Source organism: Lissotriton helveticus, chromosome 7, assembly GCF_964261635.1.
Source record: "Lissotriton helveticus chromosome 7, aLisHel1.1, whole genome shotgun sequence".
NCBI classification, from domain to species: Eukaryota; Metazoa; Chordata; class Amphibia; order Caudata; family Salamandridae; genus Lissotriton; species Lissotriton helveticus.
In genome coordinates this window covers 315133830-315154328 of record NC_136068.1, presented here as the reverse complement: position 1 = coordinate 315154328, position 20499 = coordinate 315133830, and the positions used below count along the sequence as shown (strand labels likewise).

General features: G+C 42.9%; 1 protein-coding gene across 6 annotated transcripts in view; it reads right to left on the bottom strand.

Moving 5' to 3' along the window:
- The window catches only part of MYBL2 (MYB proto-oncogene like 2), a 230784-nt gene that overhangs the window by 175842 nt on the left and 34443 nt on the right, over window positions 1-20499 (bottom strand). For 4 of the 6 annotated variants that reach the window (XM_078652136.1, XM_078652134.1, XM_078652139.1 and 1 more), the window contains exon 2: window positions 4328-4418. In XM_078652136.1, the coding sequence (XP_078508262.1) occupies window positions 4328-4418 (91 nt within the window). The remainder of the gene's footprint in view (window positions 1-4327; window positions 4419-20499) is intronic. The other 2 variants (XM_078652135.1, XM_078652138.1) reach the window with 1 other exon arrangement.

The following is a 20499-nucleotide window of genomic DNA, read 5'->3' as shown; positions in this document are numbered from 1 at the left end:
AATTTATAAAAATAACACTTACCTTTATATAAATTTAGGCACCAAGATCATCACAATCGGGTAAGTACGTATCCAGTTACGAATTTTTAGTTTTTAAAGGTCAACAGTACAAGTGCTGGAGGGGTAATGTTATCTTATTAAGTAACAAGATACTGCATGCAAGTACTTTACAGCAACTTACAGGACCAATCTTCCAGACTTGAGGCAAGTATGGGGCAGGATGCAAGGCAGGACCAACAGGTTAGCTCGGGCAACACTGCTGGGGCCAAGTGCAGAGGAACTATATGGCGTTGGGTGCCCTGTGTAAGCCTATGGGGATCGGTCTAGTCAAAAACGGGCTGCAAGTGGGGCCGGTTGAATCAGCAAGGAGGTTCAGGTTTCACGATGCTCTGAGAAGTAGAGACACCTTTGGTCCTCTTCTTTACAGGCTGGAGGAGCTGGGTGCAGAGGTGGTCTCAGGTTTTCACGACTGGAGACACTTGCGGTAGAGGGTGCCTGCACAAAGAGGCTGCAGGGAGCAGCGGGAAGTCCACTGTTGGCAAACCCAAGATAGGCTTCTTCTCAGGAGGGTCTGGGGATCACGCTGACACAGTTAGACCACTTCAACTTGGGCTAGGGGGCACAAGTACAGTGGTGCTCTCCGGTATCTGGTCCAAATTCCTCTCCTGGTTCTGATGGGTGTGCCTGCAGGGTGATGGGTAGAAGGGGGGGGAGAGGGGGGTCTCCGCTTCGCTGCTCCACTGGAGTTCCTGGCTCTTTGATGAAGACTGGAAGTCCTCCTAGGCTTTTGGAGGCGCAGACAGCTGCAGGACGAGTTGTGTCTGGTGCAATTGTCAGGGACAACAGGCAGGCCGGCAGGGTAGGTGCCAAGTCAATATTTAATCCTAAATTCTTGCGGCTCTTCGGTGTCCTTCATTCAGGTCGGCAGGATCTGATTTCCTGGTGACAGGGCTCCCCTAAATATTAGATTATATATAAATAGCCTGAGGGTGAACACGCCTTTCTCACTACTAATTTTACGGCCTGTCCAGGCGCCAGATGGGCTCTGGTTGCAGGAGTGGTGTCATCACCTCAGAGGGAAGTCTGATTTGCAAACCAAAGGAGGTGGGCTCTTTGAAGCTCGCTGCCTTGGAATGCTAATTCATAGGTCATCCTTCTGGAGGGGGTGTAAAACATCCTCTGTTGGAGCAGGCTTTGTTCCTGGCCTCCTGAGAGCGCGGGCGCTCATCACTGGGGGTCAGAACTCATCAGGCTGGTCAGGGCCAGTCAGCCAGCACAATAGTAGTTAGAAGGTTTTTAGGTGGCACCTCTAGGGTGCCCTCTGGGTGCATGTATTAATAAATCTATCACTGGAATCAGTGTGGGTTTATTAATACAAGATGTGAGATACCAAACATTCCCTGTTTCAGTGAAGCCATCATATAGCTGGGGAAACTCGTTTTTACCAGTGTCCAGCATATGGGCTTAAAATGGTCTTCCCTGGTCACTTCTACTGGCAGTAATTGGACTGGTAAGCACAGAGGCATATCTGCTCATGCAGATATATCCACATATGTAGTCTATTGTGCCTTAGGGCTGTATGTCCTGTGGTAGGGGTGACTTACCCTTGCTGCATGAAATGTCAGCAGGCATAGCACACAAGGATGTGTGCCATGTCGTGTTTTCACTTTTTCTGCACCAAGACATGCAGCCTACAGTGGCAGTCTGTATGAGTTTAGTGAAGGGTCCCTTTGGGTGGCTTTAATACGTGTAATCCAACGATGCTTCAAGGATTTAGAATGGTAATCTATCCTCCTGGGAAAGGAATCTTCAAAGCCAACTTCCAAGCCCAAAAACTCTAGGCGCCCTTCTCTCCAGGAGGACCTCCAGTCTCAGGCACGACAGCCCACTTTAAACATTTCCTTAACGCAAAACACAGATTTAATTCAACAAGTGCGACACAAAATCACATTGTCAATTCTTGAGGCAGGCACAGGTCACTGAATACAGCTCTCACCCACAAACATTTACTAATGACTCGTGACATTCAGATATCGCTATGGTTTCGGAGTGGTCATGAGAAATGTACAGCATGTCCTGATCGGACACGTTATACAAGAGGACACGGAGGTCCTCCACCATTCTGACCAATTCAGCCAATGGCAGCTGCCTACAGACACAATCAAGCCATTTACCCTAGACTCCATATGATTGGAACTTGTGCCACTAGGAATCTACTACTAATTTGCAAGAGTAAATGGCCTTCTTTAGAGCAGATATCTGCACCGGACACATTCACTGGCCTAGGTTAATCATTTAGTGTTCTAAATAGAATGCTCTGACCGCAAAGGTCCTCCACACTAATGCTGTAAAGCCATCACAGCTTCTGATGCCTCTCAGCTCTGTACTATGTACAGGGCAACATTTGCATCTTAGTGTGGTCTGTGGGTTTTGGCATGGGGAGTCATGTTAATTGGCTCAAACCAGACCCCTCAGATGACAGGAAGACACCTGTTAGTGGTGTTAACTGTAGGGCTGTTGTAGAATAAGGTAAGGCCCTATAATAATTATGGCGCCGATTTTTTACATTTCCTTCTAATTTATTTGTTGCCCTTTTACCTGTGTTTATCCATACTTTTGGGGTTTCTGAAGAAAACAAAATTTGAAACTAATAATTCCACGTATATTTAACCAATAAATGTAGTCTCATATCTGAATGCCTGGCAGGTTTCAATAATATGAACATTTGTAGAAAATAAAATGCACTCAGATGAAACCATGCACATTTTAGTATCGACCTGTTGCACCTCTATAGCTGTTTAAGATTATGTAGAAAACTATGTTGTATTGCTAACATCTTGTATGATATGTCATCAACTGTGATATCGGAGAAGTGTGGCTCACTGGTTAGAGGAGGCAGACCTGGAAGCAGAGGTCAGCCCGGGACCAGGGTTCAATTCCCGGCTCGGCGGGGTCTTGAGTCCTAAAATGTCCATAGAAGCGACAATTCTCGCTCCGGTGCCTACTCGATTCACGGGTTCACACGCTGCGACTCTGTGCAATAGCTTGCTTAATCTCCACAACGGCCCCTCGCGGCGGGATGCCTGGCTTTCACCTTGCGGATACCCTGCCGGGGTTATCTCACAGGGGAATACCAGGACGGGTTCCCTAAGCAAGCGCTTAGAAACCGCTTGGTGATTTGCGCTATATAAATTCCTGTACATTTACATTTACATGATATATACATATAAGAATCTGTGGATGCAACAATGTACCAACTGTGGATCCCTGTATGTACCGGCCACCACGTTTACTTTTGCAAATCAAAAGATTTATTAAAAAAAAGAAAACTATGTTGTTTCTATTTTTAACTCCTGTACCATCCACACAGCTACTGGTCTGGCATTCACAACTGACAGCATTTAGAACCACTCCAAAAATAGCCCAATTTCCATTTTAGACAGTTAAAACCAAATACAGCTAGGATAATGGGTGGTTTTCTGTTTTTATCTGTAAAAATCAGTACACAATGAAGACTGGAAGTTTTCATTAGGTTTGTTTTTCAATGATAACTACAAAATAGTTGGACACGATGGAGGGGAAATTAATCTTACCAATAATTAAAAGTCTCCTTTTTCTTCTAAAGATCCTGCACACCAAGTACTTCAATCTGGCCTGTAGGTGTTCCATTGGGGTCATGCAAGGAAATACTGGAAAGCAAGGGGTGGGCATCATGCCTATGCCCTGGACTCCATTTGATTTTTTTTAAAGCTTTGCTGAACACAAGATGTTCTGCTATTCTAGCCTTCAGAATACTCTGACTCAGTAGGAAGGGTCCTAGACCAGAACAAGATCATATAATGCCAGAGACTCTAAAAAACTTTTTTTTTTTTTTAATCATAAGAAATATTTCAGTTTTCTAATAGAAATTCTACCTGAAGTATTTATTTACTTCTAGCTTAGGAAACACCTCTCAAAGAACGTCCATATTTAAAAAGGCAACTGTTCTATCATCGTTTAACTGTGGGATCAAGTGTGTCAGCAATTGCAAAATATATTTCTTGGGCACAACTTCCAGTCAGGTTTTAAAATTATTTTCCACCTCTTTCAATTTTTAAACGTAAAATTAATTTTCAAAAGATATTCTAAAACTAATGAGGTCAAGGGCTTTTATGAGTAACCACATTTTGACATAAGAATCAGTAGTACAAACGAAGGAGAAAAAAGGCACTGCGACAAACCACTCCAATAAATGCAATGTCAGTATAAGAACTATGAAATTAGAACTGTACATCTGATAGTCTAGGTGTTTGTTTAAATAAAGCTAGTGCATCAATGAACTACTCACCTCTTCGGGTGTCCATCTCGCTTTCATATTCTCTCGTTGGTCTGGTACATCGGAATCTGTGTCTTGAAAATGCACATCATCGAGATCACTACTGTAAGGGGAAGAAACAGCAATAGTGAAAATTCCTAGATTGGGTAAAAACCTCATTCACTGTAAAAGCACATTCATGACTGATATTAGAAAAGAGAGAAAGTAAGAAGCCAAAGGATATAGTGGCATGACAAATATACTTTTGGGGTACAACTTCCTGGAATCCACAGAATGTTTACAGGTTACGTCTGACAACCTGCACCCATCTCCAACCATTTTCAGTGGGCAAATAGGCAAGAGAACAGTGCATATTCTCAAATCTGGGTGTCCCCCAAACTTTCTAGACAAGCACTGGCATAGCCAATAGGTCTCCCCTTTGGGACCATATAAGTGGTTAGCCATGCAGCATAGAAGCTGCGAGTTTACAAATATTACAAAGAACACTGCGTATTGCTAGGTGCGAGCAGGCAGGAGAGTGGTGTGGGGAACGAGAAGTGGTGGCGGGGGTGCAAGGGGGAGGGCAGGGGAAGGAGCAGGGAAAGATGGGGAGAGAGGAAGAAAGATGGGGAGAGAGGAAGGAAAATGTATTGGTACTGAGGAGGGGGAGACTGGGAGAGGGGAAGAGAAGGCAGAGGAAGTGGGGAAGAGAGGGTCAGAAAATGAAGGTGCGTGGCACGGAGCTGAGAGGACCGGGGCAAAGGAGAGAAGGGAGTGTGTATGGGGATGGGGTAGTGGTGAAATTGGTGTGATCCTGCAGGCACTTCCAGCTGCTGCATCCCGCGGGTCACAGGGGGGCTCCCTGGTGATGGGCAAAGAGGGCACCAAGCCTCTCAAGTGATGCCTTATTTCCACGGATGCCGGCCGCCATTAATATCCCAAGGGCCTGCCTCCCTGGCCCCTCCGACAGGTGTTTGAATTCTCGGAATGGTAAACGAATAATAAAGTTTTTAAAAATGGCACCGCCACCTTAGAATGCATTGTCTTTAAGCACAAGAAAATGCATTCAAAGATGATTTTAGCAGATTCATTAGGAAAATCCATTTCCCACAGACCTAAGTGGAAAAAAAAACAACACAAAACGTTGCCTTGTACACTGTAATACACTAAGGGACCCACCCATACGTTAGTCTGGCCTCTCACACAGTGTGGTGTACCTGTGCCACACCACACTTGCACACACGTGCGAGCCCGGCATGTCTCCCTCTGGCCATACAAAAAGCTGAATATAGCAGCATGGGTGCGCACAGACGTCATTGTGACACATCTCTCTCACATACACCAGAGTATACCTTGTCTGTCTCTCACACACCCTCGGGTAAGCTCCACCACTCCAACACATTTTTTTAAATTGAACTGTTACGCTCATTATAACCGTTCTAAAATCACAATGCCATGCTTCACTTCTTGGCATTTTAAATAGATGTTTAATGGATGACTGTGGCTTGTGAGGACAGCTGGGAAGCACTTGGGCGTATATGGCATACAATAAGGAAACGAGAGCCAGGGGCAGAGGCGAGTGTCAGGGCACGGCACCGGGATGAACTCTCAGGGAATGCAGAATAATAATACATATAAACTAGGGGAGTGCAGGAACCACCTGCACTACTTCCAATTGCACTCCAGGTGGAGAGAAATTCTCCTTCAGGAACAGTTTCGTAAATGTAACCAGGGTAATAAATGAAGATATATTGATCATCAATAATCAATAGCTGGTAATTTATTAGGAAAGTCATATTTTACTCATAGCGACTTCATAGATTAAACATGTGGTCAATTTGAATTCTAAAGTATCCAATTGCATTGATAATGTCCCTATGCATTTCGGGACTGAGGCCCTTCGTCAGGGGACAGGTCGCAACCTGAAAAGGAATGTACAAAGGTTCAGGGAGAGGAAACGCCTCCAAGGTATAAGTACATCAAGAGAAGTAGTAAACGCAAAGCTGTACTTAAAACGTGGAAAAAAGTGCAGGAGGATAGAACAGTTCACATGCGATAAATAGAGTATGTAACGGTGTGAGAGAAAGAAGAAATGCGTGTAAAGAGGTGTGTGCAAAACACGGGGTGAGTGAAAGCTAAACGGAAAACACATGGTGAACAAAATATAAACAGTGCTAAAACACGTGCGTCGAGAAAAAACGTATCTGAAGATTCTAAAAGGTTGGAAAGGTTATCAAGCAGTAAGGCGGTTCTGTAAATGGTGTGGATGTGAAACACCACGTGCAAAGGAGTACGAGTGAGACACGGGTTAGGTAAAAACTAGACAAAGAAAAAAAACGAAGGCGAGGGGTGCTTAAACGAAGTCAGAGAACCCAAGGTGTAGGACGGTGACCAGAGCAGGAAAGTTGCAGTTTGATAGACCATGCATAAGATGAGAGCAGACCACAAATTCAAGTCGGGAGTGCATACGTTAAACACCCGAGTGTAGTATGACGAAGGAAATAGTATATTCAGAGCTTACCGGATAATACAAAGGACGGACGCATCTAGCGTCAGTCAAGCAGGTTAACAAAAGCCAAGTCTGCTCTCATCTTATGCATGGTCTATCAAACGGCAACTTTCCTGCTCTGGTCACCGTCCTACACCTTGGGTTCTCTGACTTCGTTTAAGCACCCCTCGCCTTCGTTTTTTTTCTTTGTCTAGTTTTTACCCAACACGTGTCTCACTCGTACTCCTTTGCACGTGGTGTTTCACATCCACACCATTTACAGAACCGCCTTACTGCTTGATTACGTTTACAACCTTTTTGCATCTTCAGATACGTTCTTTTCTCGACGCACGTGTTTTAGCACTGTTTATATTTTGTTCACCATGTGTTTTCCGTTTAGCTTTCACTCACCCAGTGTTTGGCACACACCTCTTTACACGCTTTTTTTCTTTCTCTCACACCGTTACAGACTCTATTTATAGCATGTGAACTGTTTTATACTCCTGCACTTTTTCCACGTTTAAAGTACAGCTTCGCGTTTACTACTTCTCTTGATGTACTTATACCTTGGAGGCGTTTCCTCTCCCTGAACCTTTGTACATTAATTTCAGATTGCGACCTGTCCCCTGACGAAGGGCCACAGTCCCGAAATGCATAGGGACATTATCAATGCAATTGGATACTTTAGAATTCAAATTGACCACATGTTTCATCTATGAAGTCGCTATGAGTAATATATGTGACTTTCCTAATAAATTACCAGCTATTGATTATTGATGATCAATATATCTTCATTTATTACCCTGGTTACATTTACGAAACTGTTCCTGAAGGAGAATTTCTCTCCACCTGGAGTGCAATTGGAAGTAGTGAAGGTGGTTCCTGCACTCCCCTAGTTTATTTGTAGAAATTTGGAGCCCCATCGGCCAGGAGGGACTCTTTCCTCGGCACCCTAAGCCACGACTACAATCGTATTTAAGTAGATCCTTGTTGAACTTTTACAAAAGGTGTGCCGCCACCCCATTCGTATTGCTGAATAGTAATACATGACATATAAACAGAAGTTAAATAGCTTGGATTCACGTTTTCAAGTGCATTATTCAAAAATCAATCAATGTTTTTTGCCACTGAAGTTATAGCCAAGAATACTGAGCCCGATAGGGACACGTTTTAATGCCAGTTTAATTGCTACCGGGTCAGAGACGTGGTGGGACACAGCCCATTTAAAGCCCTGCTCACGGGTAGACGCCAAGCCGGGGTGGGCAACAGGAGAGGAATACTCACACTCACGAACTAGACGTCGTCCTCTTTAGGGGTTGGCTGCTATGCTTCCACTTTTAAAATCGGTGTGCTTCTTCGCTTCCACCTTCAATTCCTTGCCCTCCTTCGCTTCCACCTTCAGATTCTTGGGTTCACAGCCACTGGGGTTAGAGGCCTCCATTCTGCTAGTAGTGAGCTAACTATGCTGTCTGCGTGAGTGACTACGACTGTTGATGATCATGTAGGGTGGTGAGCCAGGATTCGCCTAACACTCCCCTCTCTTCCACCGTTCGGTGCTGCTAACGGACTTACTTCCCGCCTGGTGCTCTGAATAATCAAGTTCCGGGTTACTACGTCACCTCAGACTCCTTGCGCTTGGGTGAATAGCGCGCTTCCTCGTCGCCACGGTAACTTGCTTCTATGCAAGAAAGTGGTTCTCGGAATGTCCACGCAGAAGCAGTGAAGAACCAGCACAAGCGCGAGCCGGGAGGGGGCCTGCGCGATTCCCATGTGGGAGTGTGCAGTAAGGCGCGATGATTGTCACCATATCGTGCCGCGCACTCCCGCAAGGGAAATCGCCAGACGTGCACGCGTTGCCATTGCATGCAACACATGCACGTTTTTGCCCCCAAACCTGTGCCGATAGCTAAAGGTCTCTCTCCTATGCAGCGCATGTGTGCTGTGTAGGTAAGACCTAAAAAAATTATACCTGGAATGAGTCGCTTTTCACACTGTGAATGGGATTTATTGAAAAACATTATTATGCAATCTTGGGACAACACCATGCGTGAGCAAAAGGATTGGTGACTGCGATGCCTTTCTGAATTAGGCCAAAAGTATTGAAAGTCAGCCTGTTAAATAAAGAAATTTCTTTTTTCAAAGTTCAAATGGTAAATTTGCCTAACTGAATCAATCACTCCATTCAGTGCATATCAAGTACCACACTAAGACCAGAATGATTTAACACCCACTGAAGACTACCAGCCAGTGTGTAAGCATGTACTAGAACTTAATGCTCTTCCTGCAAACGTCCTATTCAAAGAAATCACTCTACCTACACTAAAATTTGTATAAAGAACTATTTATCTATTAAAATGTACAGTTGTGCTGCGCAGAACGAAGGATCAAGACTGCCTATGCTCCAGACCCATCCTTGCCCTTTGCCCTGGATGTATGCTGCATTCACCCCCTTCCTCCCTCCCTCCCTCCCTCCCTTTATAACTCAGTAGGAGGAGCCATGAACCTCAAGAGGGCCACCAATCTCCAAATCTCTTACTCTCTAGCGTCCTTCCGACTATTGATTGCACACTCCTTGACCTCTTCACTGAGGTTGTATCGGATGGAAATGGTTGTGTAGTTTTGGGTACAGTAGTGGCACTGCTAGTGTGTGGAAAATAATCCCAGTGACCACTAGAATGTGACTGGCTAGATTGCCAATCATTATCCAGATAGGATGTGCAAGAATGACCGCAAACCACAGAATAAGAGCAGATGAGCTCATCACTTCTAGATGCACATGTGACAAATTGCTAAGAAACTCTTCTGCTGCACGGAGAGAAACAAAAGCTGTGCCTCCTCCAATTTCTTCCTCTTTTTTGCTACATCTACTGGGACCGTCTGACATGAATAAACAAGTTCTCCCTCAACAGCCAACTCCTGGATAATTTACATGTATAGTGTCACATAACCACCAACCTTCATCTTGCATTAATGGAGCAGGGAAAAGGCCTGCTCTACCTAGCACTCTCCAAGGAGGGCAAATCTGCTCTAAGCTGACCCACTAGACCTCTCAACATCTGGCACACTGTTAAACTGAAATGATATAATCTGCCTTGCCTTGAGCAAAGAAAAACCTCAATTAACAGTTTTCTGTGGATCCATGCTTGGAGTTTCCAAACACAAACATTGGCATAGCCAATAGGTCTCGCCATTTGGACCTTATAAGTATTTAGCCATGCAACGCATTATCCTGGGTACTACAACATGTACTGCTAATTCATGTGCACTGGCAAACAGTCACACACACCCAAGGATGTGCTTCCGTGCTATTTAACACAATATGATGGAGAGGTCTACACTTGTGTCAAGGAGAAGGCTCCTTCAAAAGGCAACTGGTTCATGAACAAGTTTGGCGTGATAACTCTGAGAGAAGCACAACAAGTGCCCTTGAAGGAAACGTGAATATGAGAGTACCAGGGGAGAAAGAACTTAGCAGTTACTTCCTGGGGGCTGTGGAGGCAGTAGGCAAGAACCCCGGAAACAATCTATAAAGGATTTTGTAGGAAAGCACTTCAGAAGAAAGCCAAGCGCTCACCGTCAGTCCATATTATCAACAAAGGTACTTGCAGGAGAAGTAGAGGAAAGAGGGGGAAATGTAAGTCATGGGATTGGATAAAATCCTTCCTGGACCAACGCACTCAGCAGGTCTGGATATCTCCCTTCTCGTCCTCGGTCAGGAAACGCTCAACGGTGGTCCCTCAGGGCTCCACATTGAGCCCTCTGCTTTTCAATATATGGCTGACCCCTTTGATTTCTCTGGCGGAGGAGCTGGGAGCAAATATGATAGCGTACGCGGACGACACCCAGCTGCTATTCACCTGGAAGGGCTCTGATCTGGACACTAATATCGCCCAGACGTGTCTTGCGTCCGTATTTCACTGGCTTGCAAATGCCCAATTGAAGTGCAATGAGGACAAGTCGGAGGTTCTCCCCGGCCTTCAGAGAATCTCTGTGGCCACCAGATTTCCTTTGCCCTAATTCAGAGGGAGGCCCGGCAAAGAACTTAGGGGTGAGGTTTAGCAAAGATCTCCGGTTCTCAGATCATGTTAAAAAACTCACCAGAGTCAGCTTTGGCACCCTTAAGGCCTTAAGGATGGTTTTTCCCCTGCTCCCAAGAGAGGCTAAAGAGATGGTAGCCCGTGCCCTTATCCTTTCCCGACTCGATTATGCCAATGCTTTGTTCATTTGCATTCCTGGCTATTTGTTGAAGAAACTTCAAATTATACAGAACGCAGTAGCCAGACTTCCGTTCAACATCTCTAGGAGATCTGGTGTTCGGCAACATCTGCGAGATTTGCACTGGCTGCCTGCGGCCCAGCGGGTGCAATTCAAATCCCTTACCTTATCTCACAGGGCCCTCCACGGTCAAGGGCCTGTGTATCTTAGGAGGCGCTTTGCCCTGTATGTGCCCAGCCGATCCTTGCGTTCTGCTTCTCAACGTCGGATGGTTATTCCGCGGTTTCGCAGATCACGTCTGGGGGGGCCAGTCTCTGTCAAAGCAGCAGCTGCCTGGAATGCTCTCCCCGTGGACTTGCAGCATACCCAGGATTTTCGACTTTTTAAAAAACGCCTAAAAACTCATCTTTTTAGTCAGCTCATTTAAATGGTTCTTGCCCGCTCCACCACAGCTCACTTACACACCAGGACACTCGAGAGTATTTGTGCGCGATATAAGCCCTTTATAACATAACATAAGTAGAAACTTAAGTCTGTGGGCGCCCGAATTGTACCTGGACCATTCCTTAATGAAAGAGCTGGATGTGGTAAATATGGAAAATCTATTACAAGAACAAGGAGTCTTAAATTGGATGATGGGGTCGAACCGTGGAAAAGGAGGTCGCTTTCGTGGAGGATAGCAATGGAACTGTGGAGAGTAGGATTTTGGATAATGCTGCAATAAGAGTGAAGTCCGCAACGGCTTCCTCACCCCCCCCCCCCTGACCTCTTTGGGATTAGATATTTCAGCAAGCCCCACATCATCCAGGCTAGATGTGATGCTCCTAATCCAAAAGACTTTGCAAGGAATTTTAGAAGCCCTGGCAGTAAATAATGGTTTGGCAAAGGCCAAAACAGGTCAACTACAGGCGACTGCTGTGGAACTAAAACAAATTAACAAATGTATGCCCAAGCTTAGGCATACAGAGCTTTATAGTATTAATATGAAAAAGGCTATTATATATTTTTTTCACCAAATGCATAAAACGATATATCCAACCCAGCTGATAGCTCTTTTATGGCAGGCCTCAAGAAATCTACTCGCCCATTCGATATGGTAAGTCAGATTTTATCAGGGTGAGCTATTTTCACAGCTTACTAGCCCGTTTTAGTAAATTACAGGTGTTCAGTCTCTCAGAAAGTAAATGAGCAATAAAGAGGTCTTTAAATCGTGTTTGTATCTTGTCACATTTGCTCTGAGTTCAGAGACAGAGGTCAAATGTCAGCTTATGTCTTACAATTTGCAGTCCCAGAAAGAAAAGTAAATTCAACCTCCAGGATAAAACAAGCATCAAAGTTAAAGGATTTTGTAAAGTGAACTGTCTGACAATCCTGCTGTACAAAGTGTAAATTAAAGGCAGTAGGACATTTAGGACTTTCAAACACTACAAAATATATTTTAGTAATTATGAAATCACTTTATAAATGTGTGTTAAAAATGCTTTTGATATGTTTTCATCCTATCACAACACTTTACTTGGTGATATGCTAATGATAAACATTTTTGCTGAAACCCAATTTCCACAGATTTTAAACGCTATATAATTTTATAGTAAAACTGCATATTAGTGGAAATTTTTTAGCAATTTCAATGGAAAATATGTTGTTTGTAAATGACAGTGCGCTACATATCATGCTTTAGTAATACATTTATTAGAAGTAAGTTTTTACACAAACTGAGTAACATTCATGCCCCGTCGACAATGCTATTAGGGAACTAAGAGGCTGGTCAGGGGTTTTTTGTACCCTATATGAGGGCTTTTTTTTTTTTACTACACATGGAGCAAAAGCTAAGTCTATTAAAACAAAATACTTTTTTGTACAGCAGAAATGCATACCTTTCATATTTGAAGGTGTTCTCATATGAGATCATGAAGAAACAGGTGGTGTTGTAAAAATAAAATATTTGCTAGGATCACACAATTTGAGACTAGATTACAGGTCCATTCCATTACAGTTAGGTAGAGTAGATTATTCAAGTCACCAGAACTTTAAGTCTAGTGAAATATTATGATTTGTTTAATTGTACAGATGACCTGTGCACACGCAATGTTCATAAACAGTATAATACTGTATGTTTCACAAAAGCATGACAATCACAATGGTTGAAGTGACATTCTTTCCGTGTGGTTTATTGGTTTCTCAGGTGCCCAGTCAACACGTGTTTCGTCAGGGTGTAACCCAAGACTTCTTTAGGGCTCTCCACCGGTTTTACTTCGGTCCCGGTTGCAGCGTCAATCAATAAATACACAAGTGGTGATCGGGAATAACACGGTAAGTACCAAAACGGAGCACTTATACTGCTCCTGTCCATGCAGCACACAGCAAGTCCGGTGGCGGCATGGCGTATCCTCACAAGCCGGCCTTGAAGATTCCCGATCACCACTTGTGTATTTATTGATTGACGCCGCAAGCGGGACGGTAGTAAAACCGGTGGAGAGCCCTGAAGAAGTCTTGGGTTACACCCTGACGAAACACATGTTGGCTGGGCACCTGAGAAACAAATAAACCATACAGAAAGAATACGTCAATTCAAACATTGTGATTGTCATGCTTTTGTGAGACATACAGTATTATACGGTTTATGAACATTGCGTGTGCACAGGTCATCTGTACAATTGTTTTAAGGACTTCGGTCCTGTTTGGAGGTTTAGGGTTATCCTCTTACCTGTAGCGCCGTTCATTAATTTTGTGAGTTTACACATACATTTTAATTGGAGACGCCATTACTTGCCGCAACACTTGTAACCCTTTGCTTGTATTGAAATTATGATTTGTTTAGGCCTGTAAAGGATTTTAACCATAAACTCAACCAAAGACTTGGAGATCCAGATCATAAAGATATGTTATCTGCCTCTCAGGTTCTACGCAGCAGGTTTAAACCTGCTACTTAGCGCGCAATGCAGCTCTTGTGAAGTTTTTGGGAGTCAATAGGGCTGTTTCAGGCCTAAAAGAAAAACAATCCAAAAAAACTACTGAAATATATTTTGACATGCATTTAGTTGACTTATTGGCAATTTAAATGTATGTTAGGAAAAACAGTCTTTCATTTCACACTTTATAGCAGGTCAGACTGTTCACTGAACAAAATCCTGTGAGTCTGCAGTCAGAGAAGGAAAAGTACTTGTAAACTGCCTTCTGACCTCTGTCTCTGAACACAGAGCACATATGAGGAGATAAAAACAAGATATAAAGGCACCTTTATTGCTTCTTCTCTTTGACTGAACAGAATACCAGTTCTTAGGACCTAAATATAGCTCCTGTCTGAGAAAATCTGACTCGTCACAGCGAGTGGGCAAGTAGATTTTGCGAGGCATATGTTCTGTGTAAACGGTCAGGTAACCATGGATTGCCCAGTTAATCAGACCACTAGAAATCAGGGATGTCCAATTAACTAAGTATTGCTTACTGCATGGTATTTTCCCTCTATAGAAGCGTTCAAGGGGTTGCATGTAGAAGGAAGTGATCAGTGGCCCCTGCATTTAGTCTTATGTTTGGGGCAATGGGAGAAAAGGGAAAACGTTAATCCGATGTAAGTGAACTACCCCAGGTGTATCACTACACATAATTCAGATGAACATTTAAAGGTACTTAATGATTTTAAACATGCGCAAAAGTTGCCCAATTAGAAGGAAGCTTTGGGTGATTTCTTAGCATGGCAAGATGGGGTGCTGGCACAGGGTGTCACTGTTTACGGGTGAACCTTCACAACAAAATGCAGAAGGAGAAAAGAGCACTAGTTACACAGAAAAAAAAGGAATGGTTAATTTGACAGGGAATGTGGAAGATTAAAAAAAAAAAAGGAAATAGGAGAGATCTCTTAAGAAAAAGTATGACCAGGTGTTAGGTTGTAACTTGTGCATGGTAAAATTCGAATACGAGTACAGGCTAAAAGTGAGGAAAAATGTGTTTATTAATATAAACTGGTAAAATATGCTCAAGGTAATAGAAACAAAGAAGGTCAGAATTTTTTTTCAGTTAGTACGTGAAGGAAGAGGGTCAAGGAAAATTAGATTTTTGGCAGCGAAGATGATTGGGTTAATTACCTGGAAAAAGTATATGGCAGTGACAACAATGAGGTGTTTCAGAAGGTAAAGTTTTAAGTGAGTAATGAGATTGCGCTGGATTTTTCCATGAAGAGGATAAAAGAAACCATCCTATCCCTAAAGTTAACAAAGGCTGCTGGTCAAGACAATCTCCCCACAGCCATAATTAAAAAACAAAAATGTAGTTTGGTGGGCAAGCTTTTATTACGTAATATTACAAAAGGTTTCATCTTCTGGGCGCTTCCCGGATAGCTGGAAAGGAGCAATTATAAGACCCATTTTTAAGAAGGATGAGGCTATAGATCCTAAGAATTGTCTGCCGATTATCCTACTGTATGGTGGTGGTACAGTTCTTTCAAAAATGTTGTGCCTGCTGAAAGATTGGATAAAAGAAAATAATATTATCCCTGGGTAAAAGAAAATAATATTATCCCAACTGAATATGGTTGGTTTAAAGAAGGCAATTCAGCTCCAGACCACTGTTTTGGTTTGCAGGCAATGGCAAGGAAAGGGCGGGGGTGGATTTGCTGTTTTGTCAACTTCCATGCCGCATTTGACCATGTGAGCTGCAACGTATTGTGGGAAATTTTGATAAGTCTTGGAGAGTTACACTCGATTCTCCAGGAGTTACACAGCCAGAATTGGGCTCGGTGAAAATAGATAGAGCAGGTGCATTAACTAGGAAGATACAAATTAAAACCTGTCTGCACCAGTGCTGTGTTCTGACTCCGTTATTTTTCCTACTATTTTTAGCAGATTTGCTGAACACAATAAAAGAGGTAAATTATGCCCTTAAATCAGTGTTTGTATGCCTTGTGTCTGTTCTATGCGGATGACTTGGTGATAATGGACATGATAGAAGGAGGCCTACAAAGGAAACTGGATGCTTTCCAAGAGTACTATTTAAGGAAGAAGAAACCCACAGAAAGCTTTGGGAAACTAAAGAGCATGGTGCTGGGGGAAGGAAATGCAAAGTTCAGATGGTCCCTGGAGGGTAACATAGTTGAAGTAGTGGAAAAGTATAAATACCTAGGTATGAAGTTGGATGTAAAGTTAAATTGGAAAGAACACACAGAATCATTAAAAGGCACAGCTAAGTGTGGGGATTAAAGCAATTTAATAAGAAATATGGTGGTCCCTCCCTACGTCCAATATTGGCAGCCTATAATGCCACAGTTCGTCCTCAATCTCAATATGGTGTAGAAGGTTTGAGCTTAGATGGTAAATTGGACTGGAAGTATAGGAAGGTAAATGTGTGAAAAGACTGCTAGCATGGCCATCATCATCCATGATGTGAGGATGGACACCAGGCTTACGGCTTGGAACTATTAGGGTACGCAGCTGCACACATGTTTTGGTCAGAGATAGCCTGGGAAGGAAGTCAAAAAATCTTTTTGTAAAGGAGAGGTAGAAGTTCGAGAATTGAAAGGGGCAAAGCATGTGAGCCAAACGCTGTATGAAATCGGCAGCAGGTTAATAATAAAATTGGATCAGAGGATTAAGATTTAAAAACTAGAGTTGCAGGTGCTTACAAAAAAAAGTGCCAGCTAACAGGACCTGCGGTATCTAAGAGGGAAAACATTCACGCAGTTCTTGATAAAGGCTTGGGTTGACGATTACAGTTTTCCATACATTGAGGCATTACCAATGCCATAGGTAAGACATGCTGTATTAAAATTTATGGGACAAATCCTTGTTATGAAGATAGGTGGGTAGAATCGTCAATCACAGACGATCTAGGCATGTGTACTTGTGGTATGAACACAAAATGTAATGGGACACATTTTATTAGACTGGCATTGGTTTTTAAATGTGCGTAAAATGTTTTTAAAACCAATTCTTTTAATGTATGCAATTGTCAACTGGAAACAAGCCTTTACCCTATTAATGGATATGAGATTCCAGGATACTTACCTGTGCAATTGGGAGATTTTTAATTGTAGGTAAGGGTGTTTAAAAAAAATTGTGTTTCAACGAGATAAACACTGCCGTCGAGTAGAATGACAAGTGAATTGTACAAATGATTTTCCTATGGTTTTTTTCATCTTTTTATTCTCTCAAGAGCATCTATTGTATGTACTATGATACAAATGTATTTATGGGGGTTTAAATAGACTATGGGCTATCAAATTTCTTTATTCGATTTGCAATAGTAATCACAAAAGCCCAGTAAGACTATGTTGTACATTAAAAAACGAGTTACTTACCTGTACACTATGGTTCTCCAGTATTCTCTTTCATAGATTCAGATGGTTGTATCATCTCCGTCTTCATGGTGGGAGTCTCACGGTAACAGAAGGACTATAGCAGAATCAGAGTAAAACACTGCATAGAAAGTCCCATAGGGGACCATAATATTTGGTTGCCAACCCTACTCATTATTTGGACCAAAACTCAGCCAATCAGCTGCCAGCCCTGACATCACACTTCCCAGCAGAGCCATCATACCTCAGATTTCCAGCCCTGAGTGAGAGCCAAGGATATATCCAGAGATAAGAGGTCTACCTGAGTAACGGGGAGGTGGGAGGGTCGCATGTGAATCTATGAAAGATAATACTGGAGAACCATAGTGTACAGGTAAGTAACTCGTTTTTTTCTCCAGTATTGAATCTTTCATAGATTCACATACTTGTATCAGACTAGCAAGCAGTACTTATAGAAGATGCGTTGCTCAGGATAGAACCTCACAGATAGTGGGCTCTGCTCATATTTTTTGCATATAAATAAACAGAATCTTAGAATAGTTTTTAAAATTGTATACACAGCATGTCTGTTGAACAAACAGAATACCAATAAAGCAAGCAGACAAATATAAAATCTTGAACAATACCTCAATGAAATAGATGGCGAAGAACTACTTGTCCCACTGCTACATCATGTCGCCATGCTGTATCTAGACAATAGTGTCTAGTAAACGTGTGCACATTTTTACACGTTGCTGCTCTGCAAATGTCTGGCAGTGACGCTCCTGAAAATAGGGCTCTAGAAGTTGCCATTTTTCTGGTGGAATGTGCATGCACTTTGGATTGGAGAGGATTACCGGCTTTGTCATGGCACAGAGAGATAGCCGAAGAAATCCATCTAGAAATACTGGCTCTTGTAAGTGCCAACCCTTTTCTTGGACCAGAAAATGCTACAAAAAGCTGGTTTGTTTTTCTGAACGACTTAGTCCTGTCAATGTAGAACTTTAGACATCTTTTGACGTCTAGGGAGTGTAGAGATTGCTCCGCAGGCGACGAAGGATCCTTAAAAAATGTAGGCAGTACCACAGGTTCGTTGAGATGAACTATGGATGGAACCTTAGGGATGAATTTAGTATTTGTCCTCAAGACAACCTAGTCAGGACGAACAGGGAGAAAATGTTCAGAAATCGAGAAAACTTGAATTTCACCTCCTCTCCTTGCTGAAGTGAGAGCTAAAAGCAAGGCCGTTTTCCATGAGAGAAATTGCAAATCCGTTTTATGTATCGGTTCAAAAGGAGACTTCATGAGTTGAGCTAAAACCGTGTTAAGCTGCCATGAGACTGTTGGACGGTGAACTGGAGGAAATGTCCTGAAAAGTCCCTTGAGAAATTCCTTTATTACTCTCTGAGACCAGAGAGATGGACGGTCAGGATGTCTTCTATATCTCGAGATAGCTGCCAAATGCACCTTTATAGAAGCATGAGAAAGTTTTGCTCTAGCCAGATGCAAAAGATAAGGCAGGATTTGTTCTGAAGAAATATTAAAAGGATGAAGATTTCGAGAAGCGCACCATTGACAAAACATCTTCATTTTGCCGTATAGGTCTTGTTCGTAGAGATCGCCCGTGATTTGCAAAGAATCTCTCTGCATTCTTGAGAAATATTCAAAGATTGAAACTCATGTTCATGAGGTTCCATGCCGACAAATTGAGCGATTTCAAATTCGGATGAAGAATTTGGCCTTTGTTCATGGAAATCAGATTCTGAAAGAGTGGGAACTGAATCCTGGGTGCCACTGACAGCTTGAGGAGATCGAAGAACCACGCTTGTCTCAGCCAAGCTGGAGCTATGAGAATCAAGTGGCACAGCTCTGATTTCATTTTCCGGATCACTTTTGAAATTAGAGGGAATGGGGGAAAAGGCATATGCAATCATTTCTGTCCAGCATATTTGGAGAGCAATGCCCCACGATCCATTCTGATGGAATCTGCTTGCGAAGTGCTAGCATTTTGAGTTGCGAACTGTCGCAAAAAGGTCTAGTGTTGGGGTTCCTCTTAGGCGGAAAACCTGGAGAAGGTGATCCTAATGTAATTCCCTTTCATGAGACACGTGGAGATCTGATGAGAGCATCAGCCCTCGAGTTGTTCACTCCCGGAATGTGCTGCACTTGCAGCGAGATGTTGGAGAAGTAACCACCTCCAAATCTACTGCGCTTGTCTTGAGTGAAGTTCCGACCTTGTACCCCCTTGTTTTAGCAGGTAAAACATGGTAGTCGTACTGTCGGTCGGTCGGTCGTGACTAGAACCGTGGAACCTCCGATCCTGGGTAGAAAAGCTTGTAATCCCAAGAACACTGCCTTTAACTCTAGTAGGTTGATGTGAAGATGCGATTCCCTTTCTGACCAAGGACCTTGAATTTCCAAGTCTTGAAGATGAGCCCAACTAGTTTGCACTTCAGGTCTGAACGAGGTAGCCTTAAGCCATCCCGGTCTTCGTAGCGCTACAGCCGCTGCCATCTGCGGAAAGGAAAGCGACGACATATCCATGGCTAGATCGATGGACTCATAAGCTGCTCTGGAACCATCCTGGATTATGGTGGAAGCCTCTTCTTTTTTTATCTTCTGGCAAGTGAGGCAACAAGCATTTACAATGCAATGGTCTCGCCTTTGCAAAAGTTAGAGCTATTGGCATTGTAAATGACTTTTTTTTATTTAAGTGTTGGTTTGGAAAACTGATAAATAAATGGCATTGTCATTTACAATGGCAATAGCTGAGCTGTAACCCTTATGCTCTCTGCTTCACACCCGCCTCTCTCATTTATTACGGCAGTAATAAAGTTATTCTTTCGACTGGACTGTCTTGTCCTTTGAATACTATTCAATCCCCTTCCACAGCCTCCCAACTTTTCACTTAGACATTAAGGGACTGATTACAACCGTTCATGATTGCATCAGATAAAAATCAGACACCAAGGTACTTAGAATGTATCAGATCTGCAATTATTGCCTGTTGTGACTTTCTGGAGAACAACATGCAAAATGTGGTGCTTACCTTACTGTTCTGTATGTCTCAGTAATATTGCCCCTTTTACTCCATGTTAAATTGTGGGTTGTTTAACCTGCCAAAAATTTAACAAAGCGAGTGATCTTTAAAGCACCTGTTATTTCCAAGTGCAATAAAAATCGCATCACTTGTGTTTGCAATTTCCTGCTCCAACAGATGTTTTTAACCTAATG